The 23,362-nt window shown below is 41.3% G+C and overlaps 1 protein-coding gene across 5 annotated transcripts in view; it reads right to left on the bottom strand.

Annotated features, from left to right (window-relative positions):
- Positions 1-716: 716 nt before the first annotated feature.
- Positions 717-23,362, bottom strand: part of IL18R1 (interleukin 18 receptor 1) — a 37,927-nt gene continuing 15,281 nt past the window's right edge. For 3 of the 5 annotated variants that reach the window (XM_040454107.1, XM_040454110.1, XM_040454108.1), the window contains 8 exons: positions 21,766-21,931; positions 18,015-18,165; positions 15,779-15,841; positions 11,816-11,936; positions 9,959-10,098; positions 8,637-8,798; positions 3,302-3,460; positions 717-1,460 (listed from right to left, as the gene is read on the bottom strand). In XM_040454107.1, the coding sequence (XP_040310041.1) occupies positions 1,105-1,460; positions 3,302-3,460; positions 8,637-8,798; positions 9,959-10,098; positions 11,816-11,936; positions 15,779-15,841; positions 18,015-18,165; positions 21,766-21,931 (1,318 nt within the window). In that variant the 3' untranslated portion in view covers positions 717-1,104. The remainder of the gene's footprint in view (positions 1,461-3,301; positions 3,461-8,636; positions 8,799-9,958; positions 10,099-11,815; positions 11,937-15,778; positions 15,842-18,014; positions 18,166-21,765; positions 21,932-23,362) is intronic. The other 2 variants (XM_040454109.1, XM_040454111.1) reach the window with 1 other exon arrangement.

Genomic DNA, 23,362 nt, shown 5'->3' with positions numbered 1-23,362 from the left:
GTTTTAGACCAGTTTTGAAAGACCCTGAGAATGATTTGAATGAAAATGTGTGTCTCAGCATTTGGGGAAGTTCCCTCCAAACAGGCCCAATTAAGCAAGCCCTGTGCAGTGCTTTAAGGGGTTCCAGTAACTGCGGGTCTGCAGCTGTGGTCAGCACACGCCGAACATGTCCTGAGGCCAAGGACTTGGCACACCTCGGTCCCCTACTCTGCACACAGCCCCACCCACTCTCTGCCCCATCCCAGGCACTCTCCACAGTGCTTAGAGGTAGGAGGCACTGTGGGGAAGTGAAGGCACCATTGCAGTTACTACATCACCTACAGGATCATAGAAAACGCCACTTCATCAATGAGAAAGAATGAAATATGGCCCTTTGTAGCAACATGGATGGAACTGGAGAGTGTGATGCTAAGTGAAATAAGCTATACAGAGAAAGACAGATACCATATAGTTTCACTCTTATGTGGATCCTGAGAAACTTAACAGAAACCCATGGGGGAGGGGAAGGGGGAAAAAAAAAGAGGTTAGAGTGGGAGAGAGCCAAAGCATAAGAGATTCTTAAAAACTGAGAACAAACTGAGGGCTGATGGGGGGTGGGAAGGAGGGGAGGGTGGGTGATGGGTATTGAGGGCACCTTTTGGGATGAGCACTGGGCGTTGTATGGAAACCAATTTGACAATAAACTTCATATATTGAAAAAAAAAAGAAAATGCCACTTCATGAACTTAAAATCCTTTAGTTCAATCATGAGCATTAAAAACGTGAAGATGTACCCTTTTTGTAGGGCGTAAGTTCCTTTGCTTTGTGCCCAGCCTCACCGTTGCTGAATATGGATGGAGAATGAGCACCTGTAGACAGTTACGGAGGAGGAAGAAACAGAAGAGGTCTGTTGCTTTTGAATTCTGGGTTCCACTGGGAGCACATGACCACAGCTCGATGTTTAGTCCTATCTCTGGCAACTTAGTGATGACTTTCATCTTCAGACTGTAAGTAAGATTTTCAGAGAGCCAAATATTTTTAATAGTGCCCTTTGTTAAAAATAGGCTCCTCCGCTCCGAGCCCAGAGCGTCAAGAGCTCTTTCTTACATTTGGCTTGTCTAAAGATCAGGACTGTGAAAGAACAGGGAAGACTTCAGATTCAGTTCCACAAGGCTTGGCCACTTTTGCAGGCATCAGGTACAGAAGATTCTTCCAGAACCTTGAGTTATACGACAGAGGTTTATCAGCGTTCCACTTCAGAACTCTGTGAGATTTCAAAAGCTTTAGTGATTGGGGGAAGAATGTGAAGTCACTGACAGGTGTAAATTCAATTAAGATGATTTTAATTTTCCTTTCTACCAGAGCTTCATGGAGTCCACTTTCAAGTTCATACCTGACTTCATTAGACATGTAGCTTTTACTTAGGACAATGATCAGTCTTCGGCTTTTCTCTATCAATGAGTGGATTTCATCAACAATAGCTGAAAAGGCAAGATGTGGCAAAGTAATTAAAGAGAACTAAAAGAGACAGGAGATGAAAATCATTTTGCACAGTCTAATTCTGTGTTATTTAACTTACTTCACTAGTAAGTTTTTCAAGATAAACCATTTATTCTTAATTCTATACACCTATGGAAAACAATCATCTAGAAAACAATAATGAAGTTGGCACTAATTCTATGCCACTCCCTCTTCTAAATGTTTTATGTATATCAACTTACTAAAGCATCATAATGATCCTATGAAGAAAGTATTGTCATCACCACCATTTTACAGATGAGGAAGCCAAAGTACAGAGTGGTTAAGTAACTTGCCTGGAGTCACACAGCTCGTAAATGGCAGAATCAGAACCTAGGTGGTCTAGTTCTGGAGCACCTGTTCCTAACCATCATGCTATTGCTTGCCTCTCCACAGGCAGGGAGGAGCACACTAGAATCCAAATTTAAAGATTATATATCTATATATCTATATCTATATGGAGATAGATCTATATGGAGATAGATCTATATGGAGATATAGATATATAGATATAGATATAGATTAGATATAGATATAGATATAGATATAGATATAGATATAGATATAGATATATAGATAGATATCCATCCCACAGTTAGTCCAGACCAGAAGTTGACAAACATTCTGTAAAGGGCCAGATAGTGAATATTCCAGGCTTTTCACACCATCTTTGTCACACTGCTCATCTCTGCCATGTAGCTCAAAGGCAGCCAAAGACAACACATGAACAAATGTCACCTTGCTGTGTTTCAACAGAGGTGACAGACTGGATCTGACCCGTGGGTGATGGGTTGCCAATTTCTGGTTTAGACCTCTACCCTTTCTCAAATAGACATTTTAATCCAAACTAATTACAATTAAATACGCAACATTCTTTATTTTTATATAAGAACCGAGAAGAAATCTATTTAATTAATTAATTTACTAAAAATTAGTGTGCTTTCTCCTTCTAATTGGTAGTATTTTCCCTTTCTCATTTGTAATCTGGGTGGGTGGGAGGGGACCACAACTATTCCTTATTTACTGCTATGTTTTCAATGCCAAGCTCAGATTTTGGCACAAGGCTGGAACTCAGTATATGTTGCATGAATGGATGATAGTGACAATGAAAATATTTATATTGTATCCTTGGTAATGCACCAGCCCCCAAAACATTCTGACGCAGATTTCAGATATTTGCTCTGGAAGACTTCAGAGAAAATATACGGAAATGTAACTAAATTTCTTGGCTTCAAACTGGAATTTGCTTCAATGTATGTTTTAGGGTTGTTTATATTCATATACTAGTAAAAAACTGAATTTCATGACTAAAATCCGACATGAATCATCAATCTCCTTTTATTCACCCTTTTCTGACCGTAATTTTCACACCAATGCCAACCCAACAAAGAATAAGTATTTTCGGGTAAGAATGAACTGTGTTTATAGTGCAGAGAATCCTGTTCTGCTGTATAAAACATTACCAAAAGAGATATTCCTACTGTGGGGCATCTCTAGATAAATGCCTCACGACAATGCCGATTCTGGGCCTGGTTCTGAAAGTGGAATGCCCTTTCCCCAAAAGTTCAGAGAAGTAGGAAGCACATTGAAGAGCCTGGGGCCCAAAGAGGTGACTCTCAGAAGTAACGTAGTTAGCTTTTTTGTCACTACTGATTCTACTGATTTAGCTGGTCACTTTTGGTTTAGAGAATCGCGTTCATTTGTTTTTAAGGTAAAACGGGGTTGTCTTTTGTAAGGCTGAATTATTCATCTTTTACAAGGAAAATCTCTCCACCAGGTCCCTATCTTGTATTCCCTTTCTTACCTCCTCCAGGCACTACATCCCTTTCATATATGCATAACTTATACCCAAAGTGTTTCTCCAACACCCTGGGCAAAATCTCCACAGCAAAGGTGTGCTCCTCTCCATTTTCGGGTCCACATTCTTTTAGGTAAGACACAAAAGCATCGTATGTTTTCCCATCTAGGAAATAAGGTTTACTCTTTTAATTACAGTGCAAATAAAAGTTTAAGTACGAATTTGAGCAAAAGGCATGAAAAATGGGAGTGGAACCAATGAAAAGGAAAAATGAAATAGAGCATCTATCTGTACAGCATCTATAATCAAATTGTACACATTAAATATGTACTGTTCCTTGTATATCAATTGGAGCTCAATGAAGCCATTTAAAAAAGAATAAAGAAAATATTTTTGCTAGAAAACAAATTAAAAATTAGAGCAAGAATGTTTAAACTAGGTAACCCGTAAGGTCCATCAAATATCTTTTGGTTCTCGGATTCTTTTTAGACATTATTCTTTATCTATGACTTTTTAAGTTGTCAAACACAAGAAATAAATTCATTATTAAAGACAAACAAAAAATAGCATCACCAAATCTCATATGCTAATCAAGCAACCAACCAGCAAATTGTTTTTTTGCATGTACATTAAGACTCCCCTTTTTGGATACTATAGAAGGATGGGGATAAATGCTAGATCCAGGAGCTCAAGGAATTTAAAGGCAGGTAAAGCCCAGGAGACCAAATATATCCTCAGTCTAGAATTGGAAAGCAAATCTCATCTCGGATTTCTTGTATCACCTAATTCTACCAGAATCCTCATATGTCTACTCTCAGAATGACTCACTGGAAAGCCAAGACAGAAACAAAGCTGAGAGTTTACATTGGCAAGTGAGAAGAGACAACAGAGGTGATTTAACAGAAGACCATGTGGGAAGGGAAGGGGAAAAAATAGTTTAAAACAGAGAGGGAGGGAGGCAAACCATAAGAAACTCTTAAATAGAGAATAAACTGAAGGTTGATGGGCCGGGGACGGGGAAGAGGGGGAAAAGGGTGATGGGCATTGAGGAGGGCACCTGCTGGGATGAGCACTAGGTGTTATATGTAAGTGATGGATCCCGGGAATCTACTCCCCAAACCAAGAGCACAGGTGCTAGATGCCAATATGAAAACTTCCAGTCTGTTGAAAGGTTTTCACTGATAATAACATCTGCTCCTATTTAATTCCTGATAATGAAGCGCTTTCAGGAGGTTAAGGCGACAAAGCCAAGATGAAAGTGTTACCTAAGCAACAAAGACCATTGTACTAATTGGGTAACTACAAAATTACATACATCTCTGTCTCCTCTACCTTCGTCCAATCTGTTTGAGAAGACAAAGCAGACAGACCCAACAACTTGAAAAAGTTTACAAAGAACACATTAGCAGATGCCAGACGGTGTGACAAAACCAGCAAAACAAACAGAATCAAAACAGTCAGACACTACAGCGTGATCTCCGGGGGACACGCTTTCCGAGAAAAAGAAATTTTGAGCCAAGTCCTAAAGGATACAATTGATGCTAACTGGGATTGGTAGAGGAAGAAGGGGCAGTGGGTGGGGCGTGGTCTACCCCTAAGCCGTGACAGTTTGTTAGATGGTACAGGAGTTAGATGTATGCTTGCCTGTGTTATTGGAATCATGAACTTGCTACTGAGTTGAAAGCTAAATATCACTGGGTCCTTTATGAAAATCTAATAGGATGAAACCATTCCAGTTCCATGTTCTTTGTGGTGCCACATCATGCATGTTCAACAATTCAGCCTGGTGCCTTCAATGGCTCACAAAACAACAATTTCTGTTTCTGGCAAAGCTTCTTCAATTCCACCTACAGCATTCAGGTTCAGCAGTTCAACTCAGAGCCTACTGTTGATTTAAAGCAACTGGTTAGCAGAATCGCATGCATACAAAAGAAAGGACAGGGGCGCCTGGGTGGCTCAGTGGGTTAGGCGTCTGACTTTGGCTCAGATCATGATCTCCCGGTTCACGAGTCTGAGCCTTGCATTGGGCTCTGTGCTGATAGCACTTTGGATTATCTCTCTCTCCCTCTCTCTGTGTCCCTCCCCCACTTTCTCTCTCTCTCTCTCAAAATAAATGTCAACTTAAAAAAAAAAAGAAAAGAAAGGACATTTTGGTAAAAACTGTAGAATTAATATGCATATCGGAGGTAGGAAAAGCTGCTATAAAAAAAAGAGCCAGTTCCTAGTTTAATCAGTAAGTGGGTCCCCCAAGTAATTCTGTTAGATTGCTGTGAAATAGAGCTATTTATTAGTGTAAGAGCTAGTGTTTCCATTAATAGTCATTATGTCAACGATTAGAATGGGCGCCAAGGAGTAAGAAATAAATAAGTACACTTTTTAAAAAGGTACTCTTTTTTTGTAATCATGATGTAACTAATTGCAATAAACTGGAAAGACAATTCAGCCAAATTTATACTGTAATATGCAAGTAATATAGCTTTACTCTTACCCATGGAAAATTAGTTTTTCAACTATTAATTAATTTTCAAATGCCTTATTTCAAGCAATTCTCTTCTTGGTTTAGCAAATCTTGTAATTTATATTCTAATTTACTTTAAACCCAGGTAATGAACGGCTTGCTGGCTTTGATAACAAAGTAAAGTGCTTAAGGTAAGGTATCGGAAAGCTAATAATAATTATTTTGGGTTCTGTATAAACGAAGTCCTCATGTGAATGGGCATTTGGAACTTTAAAGAATCAGGCCAGAGCTTCTCAAACTGTGTTCAGCGAGTGACCATGTTTTCATTTAATTTGACTGGCTTGGGTTGATTTGTTTCATTTCCAGTCCTTCATAAACCAGTACTGAAAACATTCTTGGATATTGCAGCAATATCAATTGGCCAGGAAAGTTTAAATTTTTGCACTTTATCTCCATTCTGCCCTTTTCCACAACTGATCTCTGTCATGGACCACACTTTTAAATATAGCTGATGTAGAGCACATCTGTAAATGTTTCCATGCACCGCTACATCGGGAGGTAGGAAGCGTGAACTGAAAAAAAAAATGTGGATTGTGTCAAACACAACAACGAGGGGGAAAAAATCTTAGCTGAAGATCAGAAAGAGAGATATTAGTGAATGCTCATTTTGAGATACTTTCTGGTCAATGCAAGTAGAGACCTGTTCAGAAAGGGCCAACAAGAGACTTTTTGGTTGCTTGCAGCATTTCTCTCCATCTCCAAAATTGCACACACACAGGCTCAAAGCTAAATTAACTAGCTTTGCTAATTTTATATTATTTTTTAAATTTATTTTTATTTTTGAGAGAGAGAGAGAGAGAGAGAGAGAGAGAGAGAGCCTCAAGCTGGCTCCATGCTGTCAGCGCAGAGCCCAACACGGGGCTTGATCCCACAAACCGTGAGATCACGAACTGAACTGAGATCAAGAGTCAGATGCTCAACCGACTGAGCCACTCAGGTATTCCTAATTTTATATTATTAATTAAAAGTTGCAAATGTGAAAAATCTGAGACTTCTTTCATAACTTGAGGAGAGGAGGGTCTTTCTACTTCTGATCACAGATCTAGATTTAAAAAATCCATAATAATAAAAATGTACACCTGAAACTAACATAGCAGTGTGTTCAATTATCCTTCAAGAATAACAAAAAAAAAATCTTCCACATGTGACACTACTATAAGCAAAGTCAAAAGGCAGATTACAATCTGGGAATAATATTTTCATTTCATATTATAGACAACAGGCTAGCCTCCTTAAACTAGAAATAGCTCCTAGACATAAACAAGAAAAAGAAAGGCCAACAACCCAAAAGAAAAAATGGCAAAGGCTAAGAATGAGTACTTTGAGAAAGGAAATACAAATGAGTCTTACACAAATCCATAGTGACTCTTGCATAGGAAGCGAAATGGCAAACGAAAACTACACGGAGATACAACTATTTACCTATCAGATTGGCACATACTCAAAAGGTTTTGGGTAAGGTCATGGGACAAAAGTGACCCCATTCTTTGAAGGTGGCAGTGGTATAGTAATATGGGGGGCAAATTGGCAATATCCGCCAAAGTAACAATTGTGTCTACCCTTGAGAATTCTTCCTTCACTTATACTGCCCACAGTTGAACCAATGACTGTACAAAACTATCTGTCACATCATTTCAGTAATAACAAGTTGTCTTAAATAACCCACAAGGTGACCAAACAGACAGTGAGACATCTGCAGAAATAAAACACTGGGCAAGCCTAACAACTGAGAGACTTTACAAACTACTATAGAAGTGCATCCAAGGCATATTAGATCAAAGTTAAAAATAGTGTACATAATATGCGAACATTCGTTGGAGCGGAATTTGATTCTATATTGTTATTTGTTCGGCTATACTGTCAATGGTGGATGAAGTGGGAAGAACATAGGATAGGATGACAGGGAGATATTCTGTTGTATCATTTCTCAGACTTTTTGTGTTTTGAACTATGTGTGTCCTACACACACACACACACACACACACACACAAGCAAGTTTAATGGGGTAGACTGATTTTTTTAAATTCAGTAGCCATCTTTCTTTTTTATTAAAGTATACATAATTCAGTAACTGTCTTGAAACTTGAGGACTTCTTTAAATCACCTTTAAAAGTAGAGAAACTTAGGCACAGAGTTGCCACACAGAAACAGCCATAGATAAAAACAGGCAGTTCTAGGAAACTAGAACCCGGGTCATTTGACTTCTAGTCCGGGGTTCCTGTAGATACATCATGCAGCCTTCTTTGTCAGGTTAAAATAATGAACCATAATACAATTCAATTCCATTGAAATGAAGTTTATTGAATGTGCATATTGTTTAAGATGCCCAGATTGTGTGTGAATAACGACAGCTCATGGGCACAAGCATCTCACAGGCCATGAAGGAGGACGTGACATGCGTGCATAAAACAATTAGAGAACAGTTTTTGGCAACATATGAGCAAGCACAAAAAAAGGTGATACAAGACAACATTTGTGAGAGACCTCTACCACACATGAAGTATAATCAAAATGAAATGAAGATTAATGTTTCTTTATTTGGTTTCTTTTTAAAAATTTTTTAATGTTTATTCATTTTTGAGAGAGAGAAAGAGTGTGAGTGGGGAAGGGACAGAGAGAGAGGGAGACACAGAATCCAAACAGCCTCCAGGCTCTGAGCTGTCAGCACAGAGCCTGACGTGGGGCTTGAACCCACGAACCGTGAGATCATGACCTGAGCCGAAGTCAGACACTTAACTGACTGAGCCACCCAGGTGCCCCTCTTTATTTGGTTTCTTAATGAAGTAAGAAGATAAGAAAATCCAGCATTGTGATATTCATTACCTGTTAATGTTTCATCTTTTCTCATGAAATGTCTATAAAATAGAGCCAAGTCAACTCTATAAATGACACCCATTATCACTAGGCACACAACTACCACTGAGATCAAAACAGCCACAATCATTCCTCTGGTGAAGATGTAGCCTGGGATATCAGCCATATCTTCTAGAGAGGAAAAGAAAATGGAAATAATTAATGAAAGATGGTTTACCAGTGTCTCCCACCATCTTACCTCATAGTTGTCAGTTTTTATATTTAGCACTAACCCCAGTTGTCTATCCAACACATTCCATTCACTTAGTCCACATTCCTGCCTTTAGTCTGGAGTGCTGACCTTTCTACTCTGATTTTTAAAGAATAAAAATGTGTAAAAGGATATTCAGAGACCTGAATGGAAAGCATTGTGATATAGCCTGTCCCTACTTGGGGAAGGCAAGGATGATAAGATACCAGGGTGAAATGTCCAGGGACCCAAACATACATCTCAGCTGGTATGTTGAGAACATAAATGGAAGTACACAGTCTTGAGAGAGCAAGTGCTGACTTGAGCTCGTCTGGGCTCCCAGCCTGGCTCCGTCACTTAGTTTGTGTCCTAGGGAAAGTCACTGATTCCCTTCATTCTTAGTGTCTTCATCCATAATATGAACCCTTTTCTGAGCAGCTATTGGGCCAATGGCCCTGGGTTGTATTGTACTGGTGGAGGATGGAGGGGGGTGACTCTGGGACGTTCCATCAGGTAGGCAGTGAAAAATTTTACGAGTCCGCAGATTTGAGCCATCAACTGTCCACCTGCCAGATCCAGGGACTGGTCCAAGAGGGGAAGCCTCAGCTAATCTTGGTTGAGTGCATGAGCACACGCAAGGGCCCCCTGTGCCCAGTGCCCAGCTAAGGTAGGCTGGAGGCCGCAGTACCTAGTATCATTGGCCTCATCCTACACTGAGCTGCAAGCGTGCCTCTCATCGTTATGGTTACGTGAGGGCTGCCATGACTGCCTCCCCCATGACACTCAGCTACATCTCTGTCTCCAGGCTATATCTGCTCCGCTCTCTTGGGCCCCTGGTGCTTATCTAGGACTGCAATCTGATCGAGAGCAAAGGATAAGAGTTTTGCATTTTCATTTTCTGCATGAAATCAATGCACAGGGGACTCCGGCAGGGGACTGAGCCCCAGTTTAGCCTGAATACTTGTGACACAAGGCAGATAATTTCACCTCTTGGGAGCTTGCTTCCTGGGGTGTAAAATGAAGGGAGTGGTGATCTTTGAGGTGTCCCTCAGCAGCAACTTTCTAAGCTTCCACAAACTTCCAAAGTAAAACTTGCTCATACCTTTTTTCAACAAGACGAAGTTTATGGTGTCTGTGCCTCCCTCGCTGGCCACAGTGCAATTATATGAAAATTTTAGATTTTTTGCATTAATATTCTCAATTTTCAACATTCTTGACACATACAATTTGCCGTCCAGAGCCCTGTAAAAGAAGAAACAATTCAGTGACAGGCTTTGCTCATTGCCAGCAACATTGCTCATGAGGGAGGAATTCATATGCGCAAATACTCAAAGGCAGTGGCTCTGTTGGCTCCATGGAACCTTCTCTTTCTGGTGGGTCCTCAGAGTGTGGGCCACCACAAACCTCTGCTCCTCCGGGGAGCATCAGGGTGGACAGAAACAGCCCTCCTGAGACCACCTGGGGACGACCCTGTGAACCGCCCAGAATAAAAATGTCTGGAAGGTAATGATGTTAAGTTCTCTCTCAATGATTTTCCCCTATTTCTCCTCGCCCAACGGCTTAGCGTTCTTCCCATGGGGAGGTCTCCACCGATTGTGATAAAGCTGCAAATAGTTCAGCAGAGATACAGATTCCTATCAAGCTTGTCCCTGCAATCCTGAAGATCGCTTTTATTTTGTTCAGCATCGAAAACAAACTGAAGAATGACACTATTGTCAGATGCACCTGCAGGCATATGAAAAATACCAATTAAGCTGTTCAGCACATGTCAGAAAATGACGTAGACAACCATTAGCAGCGAGCTGTCTTTCTCTTCTTAAAAGATTCAAGTTGTCCTGTCGTCGATGCAAGGCAACTGCTCATGACATCTGCTTCCCCGTCAATGACAGGCTGTGAAAGCACCATGTCAACCAGCGCTCCCCAGGTGCGCTCACTCACCTGCCGCGCCCCTAGAAGCAGGTGCCTCTATTCTTGGGACATGGCACCCTCTGTCGCCTCCAACCGTGTCAAATATAATTTGAACATGATTCTGTAAAGAAGTCACCAATCCAGAAATAGCAACTATCTCATATCAGTGAAAAATCCCGAAGTAAGGCACAAAAGGCCAGTGAGAAGCCAAGACAGACGACAGGAAAAGCACAGGCATAACTCTAAAGAAAGACCACCTTACTCTTAGCTTAGTTTGAGCTCCATTGCAGATAGTTTGGTGAGTTGGTCTTCTATCCCTCCAAACAGGAGCAACAGATCGCTAGAAGGGGGAAATGCAGAACTCCAGGAGAGGTTCGATGCTGAGGATAAAGACACAATGGCAAGACAGCCCTGCAATTCAGCTGAGTTACTAGTCACGTGCCTACTAGAAGCAAGCGGACAGACCTTGCACCATAAGGAGCTTGCAGACAAAGTGTTAGCAAGAATCAGGAGTTGTTGCCATGACATCAAAGAATTTTTTTAAGTGTAAAAAGCAGAAAAAAGTCCGCAAAAGTGCAGCTAAGGTAACAGATACCTTGGGATCCCTACTCTCTACCACCTGAGTATATCAGTAAAATACCGATTAATGACCCAAAGTCATTCAAAAACACTCAAACGACCACAGGCTTAGCACAATTTTTAAAATCCAAAAAACTATGGCCTAGGTAATCCCTCTTTTATCAGATGCTTAAGTAAATTGCCCATCCCTATCAGATCCTGACCAACCAAAAGCTACTTTTAGTAAGGCGATGTTAAAAAACTTCACTGACCTTCTTTTTCTAGTTTAGACCTTAGCAATAGATTTCTGCATAATCCATCAGCCTAGCGCATGGTAATTATCATTATAAAATATGTAAATTATAAATTAAAATTTAAACTTACCTCAAACACCCAATCAGCCATTCAGGACTCTGGTGTTTTTTATAGCATGGATCTATGATACAATGTGATTTGTATATATCATGATACATAATACATCACATATACGTACCTATTTTTTTTTACGTTCTCTTCATGTACATTGGGCTCCTTTCCATTTTCATCCCACAAGTTCCAATAAATCTGATCCTTTTCATTCGCCAAAGCAGAGCAATTGAGGTTTACATCTTTTCCTACGTAAAAGTTGACAACCAATATTCTGATCTTACAGACTCAGATTTCCCAAAGGTATAAAATTAATATAATCAACATATATTAACTTAATACATAGAGCTAATGTAGTGCTACCTCTCAGAAAGAAAAAGATAGGCTTGGTTTTTAAATTTTAAAACATGTATAAAGCAGAGAAATTAGGTAGCAATTTTAAGTCATCCATAGCCTATGAGTTGGTTTCGCTTCAAATGTCTATGTTTAAATAAATTATTAAAACTTAGAGTGGCGAGTGGGCCTTCTTTTCAACATACAGTTTAGTAGGTAGTGTCGGGGCAACACTCCCACGGCAACTTCTAGAAAAACAAAATGGGTAAATCACACAAAATTAAGTTAGCCAGCAATGAAAGACATTAAAGTCCAGGGAAAACAAAGAGAAAGAGCCGGGCTAAAAACGCAGCCAGGAAGAAGCCCTTCCAGGAGGAGCTGAGATAGCCGGCCCTCTTATTCTTTGGAGAAATTACTTTGGGTTTGTACAGCACCAGGGGAATCTCCCAGAGAAAAGAGAGCCCAGGGGAAATTCTGACAGCCACACGGGCTTGCAGAATTATTGCCGAGGGCTTGGACAACACACAGGAGGCTGCAAAGGCTCAAGGGTCTCTCCTACAGTCTCACAGTACTTAGGGGAGGAAGTCCCACTTCCGGGAAGAGATGTACAACAAAGACAGGACTGAAGTCCTTGCATGCCCCACCCCACCCCATAACCTCCCTGCAGGGAATGCCAAAGGAAAGGTTTCAGACTCACAAAAAATTATCCCAGACGAAAGCAAGGCACTACATGAACAAATGAAGAGTACAAGAAAATACAAGTATCTCAGTAAATATAAAAGAATTTTGGCCACCTAAAGCAATAACAGTGCCAATCTATTGTGAGTTTTATCACATATGCAGTAGGGAAATACGTAAACTAATAGCACAAAGTGAGGTAAGAAGACAAAGGAAATACAAGTCTCTAGCACAACTTTTTTTTTTGATGTTTATTTATTTTTGACAGAGAGACAGAGAGACACACAGAGCATGAGCGGGGGAGGGGCAGAAAGAGAGGGAGACACAGAATCCGAAACAGGCTCCAGGCTCTGAGCTGTCAGCACAGAGCCCGACGCGGGGCTCGAACTCACAGACCGCGAGATCATGACCTGATCTCGTTGGACGCTCAACTGACTGAGCCACCCAGGCGCCCCTCTAGCACAACTTAATGAAGGACACAAAAAGGTATAACTAGAAAGAAAACAAATCATATTAAATGAAAGAAAGGAAAAATAATTTATGAATCCAAAAGGAAGGGAGGAATAACAGGAACAAATAACACATAAGGCAACTAACAAACACATAGCAAGATAAGAGGCTTCACAGGATCACCATCATTAAATATAAATGGACTGAGGGGCGCCGGGATGGCTCAGTTAGGCACATGACTCAGGTCATGATCTCACGGTTTGTGGGCTGGGGCCCCGCAAAGGGCTCTGTGCTGACAGCTCAGAGCCTGGAGCCTGCTTCAGATTCTGTGTCTCCCTCTCTCTCTACAGCCCCCCCGCCCCACTCACTGCCTCTCTGTCTCTCAAAAATGAATGAACATTAAAAAAAATGTTTTAGGGGCGCCTGGGTGGCGCAGTCGGTTAAGCGTCCGACTTCAACCAGGTCACGATCTCGCGGTCCGTGAGTTCGAGCCCCGCATCAGGCTCTGGGCTGATGGCTCAGAGCCTGGAGCCTGTTTCCGATTCTGTGTCTCCCTCTCTCTCTGACCCTCCCCCGTTCATGCTCTGTCTCTCCCTGTCCCAAAAATAAATAAACGTTGAAAAAAAAATTAAAAAAAATGTTTTAAATGTCAACGGACTAGACACTATACAGACTGGATTTCAAAAAAGATCCAAATATATATAGTTGACGTGAAATACAGTGCATGTGTAATTGATTTACAAAGAAACGTTAAAAGGATATAAAAAAAAAGATAAAACATGCCAATCCCAAACAAAAGAAAACTGCTATGGCTGTCTATTACTAGAGAAAGTAGGCATTTAGGAAAGAAGTAACATGATAGATAAAGAGAGAAATTTTATAATGTTAAAGTGTCAGTTCAACAGGCATCAGTACGTATGTGCCCATAAGATAACCTCAGCATGTATAAAGCAAAGATTGAACAAAAGGGTACAGAGACAAATTAACCATCGTAGATGCAGATGTTAACATCTCTTTCTTTAACAGATAAAGAAAACACATCAAAGATTGGTTACAATATACATGATTTGGACAATGCCATTAGCTAACTTCACATGATCGGTATTTACAGAATGATAAAACCGAAACCTGCAGAATGCACATTTGTTTCAAACACACTGGGAACATTCATCAAGGCGCCACATTCTGTTCCTTAAGCAAGTTACTACAAATTTCATCAGACTGAAATGATACAGAATACAATCTTGGACCAGTATGAAACTAAACTGGATATCAATAACAACAACAACACAAAAACTAGAAAATCCTCCAACTGTTTGGAAGTTAAAAAGAACAAATTATCCATAGATGAGAGAAGAAATCACAAGGGAAGTGTTTTTTGTTTTTTTTAATGTTTGAACCAAATAGTAATGAAAACACAGCATACCTGTATTTGTTAGAAACAGCTACAGTAGCGATTAGAGGGAATTGTAGAGCTTAAAATGCATGTGCTACAAGAGACGATAATTGAAATCAATTATCTATGTCTCCATGTCAACAAATGAAAATTGAGGTGCAAATTAAGCCCAAAATGAGACGAAAGAAATAACAAAGCTAAGTTCAGGAATCAATAAAAATAAAAAGCAGGCAATCCACAAATACAAACGGCAAAGTATCTAAGCTACGCTGGACATCTGTGGTCCCACAAATGATTGTGACAGGCGGTGGTGGTCCAAAGGTGTGGGCTTAGGAAACAGTCAACAGAAACTTGAACCCCAGCTTCACCACTTTTTTATTGGTTTAACTTTAGACAGATTTCTGAACCCTTCTGGGCTTTGGTCATTTAACCCATTAGATGGGAATAATATCCCTTGGAGTTTTTTGGAGGATTGAATTCAAGAATGTTTTTCTGGACGCCTGGGTGGCTCAGTCTGTTAAGCGTCCGAGTTCAGCTCAGGTCATGATCTCGGGTCTGTGGGTTCAACCCCACATCGGCTCTATGCTGACAGCCCAGAGCCTGGAGCCTGCCTCGGATTCTGTGTCTCCCTCTCTCTCTGCCCCTCCCCCACTCACATTCTGTCTCTGTCTCTCAAAAATGAATAAACATTTTTAAAAAGAATATATTTCAAACACCTAATACAAAACATGATTTAGTATACGTGAATTTCTCCTTTTCCTTCCCTCCTTCCCTTATGGAAAGGAATTACTCAACTGGACATGTTGATTTCATCAAGACCTGTCTGGATGGTCAATTAAGTCCATTGATTCAAAGTCCATTGATTAATCAGTCAAATATTCAGAACACAGGATAAGTCTGAGGCATTTCTCCAGAGTGCTCTCTTATAGGGTTTTCGTCTTTAAAAATAACCATAAAGACTATTAGAGAAAAGCCACAATGGGGTGACCAAAACCCTATGTAAAAACCACAGGCAGTTCTATAATGTTTTCAACATACTGTTCATTTTCATCAGCCTAAAAAGGGCAACATTCACACAATGGCATACTTTCCCTGCTTTTCTAACTTTCCTCACTAAATCTGGTATGTGTTATGCACACACAATATTGGTGAATCATGAATCACATTTAGCCTTGGAAGACTCAATTATGCACCCCATTCCTAGATGTGGAATACATGTATGTCAACATATACCTAATTCCACCTTCACACGGTTAAGCTTTGGTCCAAGAAGAACAGGAATTATTTTACTGCGATCTAAAAGTGAAAAAAAGAAAAGGAAAATGTTTCAGCGTTGCACTGAGCTTCTCTAAGACAAGTTTTTGTTGCAATATGCTTATACCATGTAACAAAAATTCTAAATAGTCATCACTATGTCATATTTTCATTAAGTAATGGTTGCAGCTAATATTGTTTGTTTCACTTTCCATCAATGCAAAGCTAATGTAACTGGAGGGAACACACTAAATTTGGTTTCCTTCAAATCCGTGGCTTCTGCAGCTATGTGGCAGAGGAAAATGTTCATCCAGGAGGGACAACCGCATCTGTAGGATTTAGATGCAAAGTCACGGGGACGTGCCTTTCTACTCTTTCTTCCTTCTGTCTGCCCTTCTCAACCCCTCGAAGATGGATTTATTGGGCACAGGGTCTCTATCCGTGCTTTGGCAAGACACTCTCTTTCAGGTGCCAACCCTCCCCTCATAGACACTAAAGGAAGCACACCTTCAGTTCTGTGCTCTCGATACCTCACTTGCCTCACCTTAGTCCTGGCCCTGCAAGGTGTTCACATGTGTGGGCTCAGCTCTACTTCTGTTCCCGAGTGGCTTCTGACCTTGATCAGAGGTACATAATACTCTCCACCCCAGCCTCCCTCTAGTAATGTTTCAAAAGTAAATACTTCCCCTAGCAGCCTCCCACTGAATGCTCTCCTACAACCTAGGACGGCTGATAGCTGCACAACACTGAGAGTGCCTGTGGTCATACATTGAAATTGCTGTTGTCAAGTTCTCGTTACTCTTCTGATCAGCACTGGCAACTTTCCTCATGACCTAGACTCTCCCTTCTAGCACATCTGGCACTCCTAGGGCATTTACAAGTAACCTCCAGAGCAGCCTTCCTGGGACATACCTGTCCTCAGCAAACACGATGCCTGAGGACAAGGAGTAAAAGGCAACCCAGGAGCTCTCCCGCAGCGCCCTCACCTACCTGAGCTCTCTCAGAAAGTGTGATGCTGAAGAGTGAAGGGTTGAGACGGGAGGGGTGAATGTGTGGGTGAGAACTGGAGGATGAAACTCGCAAAGTGAAAGCCCAGGTGAGTCAGATTTGGTTCCTCTGGGGTTCAGAGTCTCTGGGCGAGCCTGGAATTGCTATAAGTGGACAGCGGGACCTGGGACGCCCCCAGAGAAAGAAGGAACTCTCGGCCTTGAGAGTATGGAGGAACATGAGTCGATTCAAGGACAAGGGGGCAAGGGGTGATTTTGCTGAAAATTGCCATTGCTTATCTTTCTCCGGATCCATTTTCTTCCCCCCGGGGAAGAGGTAGTGTCAAAGGGTATCTGTCGGACAGGACGTCTTTAAAACAGTATGCCATCTGCTAAACCTTGAAGGATACCGGGGCGCCTGTGTGGTTCAGCCGGTTAAGCGTCTGACCTCAGCCCAGGTCATGATCTCACAGTTTGTGAGTTCAAGCCCCGCGTCGGGCTCCGTGCTGACAGCTTGGGGCCTAGAGCCAGCTTCTGATTCTGCGTCTCCCCGCCTCTCTCTCTGCCCCTCCACCGCTCACGCTCTGTCTCTCTCTCTCAAAAATAAATAAACCTTAAAAACAATTTTAAAACTTGAAGTATATCATTGGAAACCCCAAGTACCCTGTCCCCAGTGTGCTTTCCTCCTCATCCGTCATGTCCCACCTCTAAACTCAGCTCAGAGTCTCCTGACTCCGATCTATCTCTGGGCTCCTTCTGCACCCTAACATCACACAGATGTGTCCGGTTTCATACACTAGGTACTTCTATGTGGCTTATCACCTCTCCTGACTATTCCTCAAGAATAGTATAGAACTCACTTCATTGCTTATTTCCCTGCTTCCTTTACCTCCTGATGCTCAGTACAGTTTATTGAATACAGGCACCCTCAATAAATAACCTGTTGAGTGAAAGCATACACTGAACAACAAAAAACCCACAAATTACTCGAATACAAAATAAGAGGGATACATTCTACTACATACAAGTCATTTACTTTCCCCCCCCCCCCCCCACCAATCTCTCCAGGGTGGTGAGTGACGCCCAAATTATTTGACCCTATATTTGAGCTAGTGATGCGGTCACGACTCCAAATAAGTTGCCTCTGGATTCCTGTGCTGGGTTAGAAGAAAGAAAACTCTGTTTCATAAGACACATTTCTTTCTTTCCAATTCTAACATTCCTCTTACCTCCAACGATTGTTACGTTGATGGTTTTGGTGACATTAAATAGTTTTCCATTATGAGGGATGGAAAACACACAGGTGTAATATCCCTGATCTTTAAACTCTGCATTCTTCTGTAAAACTGGGTTTGTACCATTGTTTATCTTCTTACAGTTCTGTTTTGTGAAAAAAAATCAAGTTAAAATATTTTAAGTAAAAGCAGTATCATATTACATTGATTCAAATTTTAGAAATACTTTCATAGAAAAAGGGAAACAGGACGAAAGGTAGAAATTTCTGAGGCGATATCCCAGTGATTTGGCATTGCCTGTACAGCAACAATGAAACACGGTCCCATTACCTGTTATTATTACGGTTATTAATACATGCTGGGAAGTAGATTATAGGGGGAACTATAGCTGCTTCCATCATTTTCTTTTGATCGCTCTTTTACACACAAAGAGGGGAAGGGGTAAAGAGAGAGGGAGAGGGAGAATGGAGGGAGGGCAGGGTGGAAGAATGGAGCACAAGGAGGAGATAGAGAAAACTAAACAACAACAAAATCCCTGCTTGGGTGAAACCTTTCTGCATTCGTAACACTTTTAATCTAACCCATGTACTCAGGAACACCCGTGGTAGGGGTAGTGGAGATAGGAGCAGAATCATGCAGAGACCTGAGTACCTAACTGACTACCCACCCCCCTTGATGTCTTCCACAGAAGACAGTGGACTGATCAGAAATGTATCAAGAATATTCAAATACGTAGGCACACACAAACATGTCTCTCCGTCACAAATTTCCATACGGGTCACAGGAATGAATAATAGGAAAAAAGCCACCTTCTTCAATCGAGCCATCGGTCACCCATAGGAAAGGTTCTGAAGCAATCTAAGGTCCAGATACGGAGAAGAGGAACGACACTGCTAACCTTGACTATGTGATGCTGTTCCTGCAAACGCCAACAAGAAGAACGTACTGCGCACATACTTCTCTCGAACTTGCCAAAGCCGGCAGCAACTGGGGCCAGGCCCAGAGGTCACTAGGAATGGGTTTGTGAAGCACCCACATGTGTCCCTCAACTCAGTAAATTGTTTCTGTGTATGTCAAATTTTTATAAACCCAAACTGTGTTTTTGAAGGCACGTTAAAATATCAATATCTCTTCGTTTTCACTTCTAATCAGTTGTTTACTGATTTAGCTTCCTTGCGCTCCTCCCCTCAATCTCTAAACAGGCTGAGAATATTGAAGTGGTTAATCATCTAGCTAAAAACAACCTCTCATAGATCTCCTTTCTACATTTAAACATCCGCATGGTGACATTTCTTAAAACCTAGTGCATGAAACCTTACAAATTTATATGTATTGTCAAGTATTTGCACACTTGACAGGAAATAGAATCAAGTGAACTCAGGACTAACTCAGACGTTTGGAAAACATGTGGGTAAGAGCTCTCCTTGAAAACTCACAAGTAAACAGTGGTCAAGCAAAATATGCAAACAGAAGTTTCTAGGAAATCATCTGTGGCTTCAACTTTCCCAAGGGCTTCTGTCTGGATCACTCTCCCATACAGCTCATTAAAACTTCCATGACAGGGGTGCCTGGGTGGCTCAGTCGGTTAAGCGTCCGACTTCGGCTCAGGTCATGATCTCACAGTTTGTGAGTTCAAGCCCCGCCTCAGGCTGTGTGCTCACAGCTCAGAACCTGGAGCCTGTTCGGATTCTGTGTCTCCCTCTCTCTCTCTGCCCCTCCCCGACTTGTGCTCTGTCTCTATCTGTCTCTCAAAAATAAATAAAAATGTAAAAAAAAAAAAAAAAAAACCAAAAAACAACTTCCATGACAGAGTCACATTTGTTCTATAGAAATAATATAATTTGTGTTATGTGTCTGCATGTATGTATATTATGCATGTGTATATTATGCATGTGCATACTGTACATTTGTATGTAACACATATGTGACTGCATATATAATATCCACAGTACTGTCTACAAGAGCTCCTACAATTCAAGTTATACCCGCTGAAGAACATAGGCAATCCACAAAAGAAATAATACTGAGATGCAATAAAGATATAAAAATGTTTAATTTATTATTAAGAAAAGAAATGGGGAAAAAAACACTAAAAATTACAGAACTTCTGCATGTCATATTTCTAAATGTTCTAAAGGTACGACTTCTTGGTGTGGTAGTGGTGGTTGAAAAAAGCGTTTTGAACTAGCATAGCTCCCCAGAGAGGAGCCAGCTAATGCACAGCAAAAGCTGTAAATGTGCTCATGGCCATTGATCCAATTATGCTACTTTTAGGGATGCGATTAAACAATAAAATTGTACATACACCCTAACAGTTACAGGAATGATATTTATTCTAGCCTTATAAACAATAGTGGAAAGTAGGAAACTAACAAATGTCTAATACCAGGGGATTAATTAGATGCAAGTATAAAGCACAATGGAATCCCAGATTTGGAAGAATGTTTAAAGACACAGGGGAATAATCACAACATAATTTGTAGAGGATAAAGGAAAAATCCAGGCATAAAATACCACTTTTTATATTTTAAAAGGTTTTTTTAAAATACCACTTTTTAAAAGTAGATGTCGGGGCTCCTGGGTGGCTCAGTCAGTTAAGCCTCCGACTCTTGATTTTGGCCTCAGCTCATGATCTCACAGTTCATGAGTTCGAGCCCTGAGTCGGGCTCTGTGCTGACAGCATGGAGCCTGCTTGGTATTCTCTCTCTCCCTCTCTCCTTCTGCCCCTCCCCCATTTTCTCTTTCTCAAAATAAATGAACATTTAAAAAATAAAAATAAAAGTAGATGTTAACACACACACACACACACACACACACACACAAACCCTAAAGTCTCTGGCTGGTGGGATTATGAGTGAGTTCTGCTAACTTCATTGTCCATTTTTCCATATTCCAATTTCACAAAAGGAACTCGTATGTTTAGGGGGAAAAGTATATACAATGGAATTTAAAAATGTAAATATACATGGCAAGAGAAAATACAAATCCTTAAGCTAGCTAGCAATCTTTTTTAATTTTTTTTAATTTTTTTTTCAACGTTTATTTATTTTTGGGACAGAGAGAGACAGAGCATGAACGGGGGAGGGGCAGAGAGAGAGGGAGACACAGAATCGGAAACAGGCTCCAGGCTCTGAGCCATCAGCCCAGAGCCTGACGCGGGGCTCGAACTCACAGACCGTGAGATCGTGACCTGCCTGGCTGAAGTCGGACGCTTAACCGACTGCGCCACCCAGGCACCCCAAAGCTAGCTAGCAATCTTAAAAATCAATTTACCAAAACAGAAGGGCAAGGAAGGAAGGGCAAGGAAGAAGGAAGTGTTATGTTCACTGAACAGTTCGGATGGGGCAGGGGCTCATTTTAGCCACCCCGCCTGGCACCTGGCTCAAAGGGGTCGGCTAAGCTGTGTGTGTGGTGGGGGGTCATGCGACCTACATGTGATGAGACCAAAATGCTCCACAGCCATCAGATTCTTACTTTGGAATTTTGTCCTTTGTTTCCTCAAGTCTTTTATTTTTAAGTTTATTTCTTTATTTTGAGAGAGAGAGAGAGTGTGCAGCACACAGGAGGGGCAGAGAGAGAGGGAGAGAGAGAGAATCTGCACTGGTGGTGCAGAGCCTGCTGTGTGGCTCGAACTCACGAACCCGTGAGACCATGACCTGAGCCGAAAACGAGAGCTGGTGACTAACTGAGCCACCCAGGCGCCCCTTTCCTCAAGTCTTAAGTTAAAATATTTTAAAAGCATTACCTTATACAGTGAAGTTCTATTGGCCAATGGTTGAAAGTAGTCATGTTTACAGGCTACGTGCAAAGATTTCTGAACTTCTACAGTTTTACTAGTTAGTAGTTTTTCAACAAAACAGCTGCCTTTACTTCTTCCAATGACATTTAATTTCCATTTACGAGTATCATTTCTATGAAATAAAGGTTTAAAGATATTTTATTAGTACAGAGACTTTGCAAATACCACCTTTCAGTAGCCAATGAAATTCTTTCCTTATTATTGGATAAAGAGACTTATTCATTGACGCCCAGACCCTGCCCCGTTTTGGCCCTGTGCAGCAAGAAATGTAACAATTGTCATGGGACAGAGGCGAGGGGCGGGGAAAGAGAAGTACCTGAGCGGCCCTACACACACACACACACACACACACACACACACCCACACACACCCACACACAAACACCCTATTGCATACCATATATTATAGATACCAGAACAGAAATGTTTAAAACTTCCATGAGCTTTGGAGATGGACAAGTTCAAAGATTCTTAACCCAGGATGGGACAGTGGCATTGGTTTCCTGAGGTCCACAAACAAACTCCTGAACTTGTTTTCTGGAAGTTTGTATATATGCATTGGGTTTTATATTTCTCTGGGCTGTTTCTTCCAATCCTTTTCTCTTACTGTTGAGTAAACCCAGGTCTGGAGCGCCTGCCCTCACCGTAGCTGTAGTAGCACTTTATGTGCCTTACTGAGCAAAAGTTAGTTTGAATAGTTTTATTGTTGTTGTTCCTTCTGATTAAAAATTAGTAATCTGGAAGAGGAAACAACTTTAACCATGTTTTTATAAAGGATCTCCTTTTTTTTTAAGTTTACTTATTTTAAGAGAGACAGAGAGAGCAGGGGAGGGGGAGAGAGACAGAGATACAGACAGAGAAAGAGAGAGACAGAGAGGGAGAGAGAGAGAGAGAGAGAGAGAGAGAGAGAGAGAGAGAGAGAGAATGAATCCCAAGCAGACTCCTCGCTATCAGTGCAGAGCCTGATAGGGCTCGAACCCATGAACCTGTGAGATCATGACTTGAGTTGAAATCAAGAGTTGGACACTTAACTGACTGAGCCACCCAGGTGCCCCTAGAAAGGAGCTTCTAAGAAAGGAAATGTTTGCAACCTGATGTTTGTTTAAACTGAACTACAGGGATCCACGTACTAAATACAACAGACGTGTGTTAAATTGTCCTGTGTGTGTGACACGCTTGTACCGACCACAGGCTCTTACAGCCCCGACTCTTACATCTGTGGTAGCATGGGAGGAAGACTAGCACTCACTGAGTTCCAGGGATTGTCCTGAATATGTACAATGGAGATGGCTATTTCCCTTACTTGTGATAAGAAAGCTAAACTTCATGTGGCAACAGGGCCAGGATGCAAACACACATCAGCTCGGCCCTCAAGGACAGGACTGCACTGCCCAATACTATGCTTTCACAGTCGATGTGACTCTGACCCCTCCTTTGGGTATGCATTCAGACAAGATTGACCAGGACTGGGAGGGAAGTGATGGGTGGGCTGACAGGCTTGTCCTGAAGGTTAAAAGCAGTAGGTCAATGGCCATGGAACATAA

Source organism: Herpailurus yagouaroundi, unplaced genomic scaffold (genome assembly GCF_014898765.1).
Source record: "Herpailurus yagouaroundi ecotype Mexico unplaced genomic scaffold, PumYag 210, whole genome shotgun sequence".
Classification (NCBI taxonomy): Eukaryota; Metazoa; Chordata; class Mammalia; order Carnivora; family Felidae; genus Herpailurus; species Herpailurus yagouaroundi.
The sequence above is the reverse complement of the archived record's forward strand: the minus strand, read 5'-3'. Positions and strand labels throughout refer to the sequence as shown.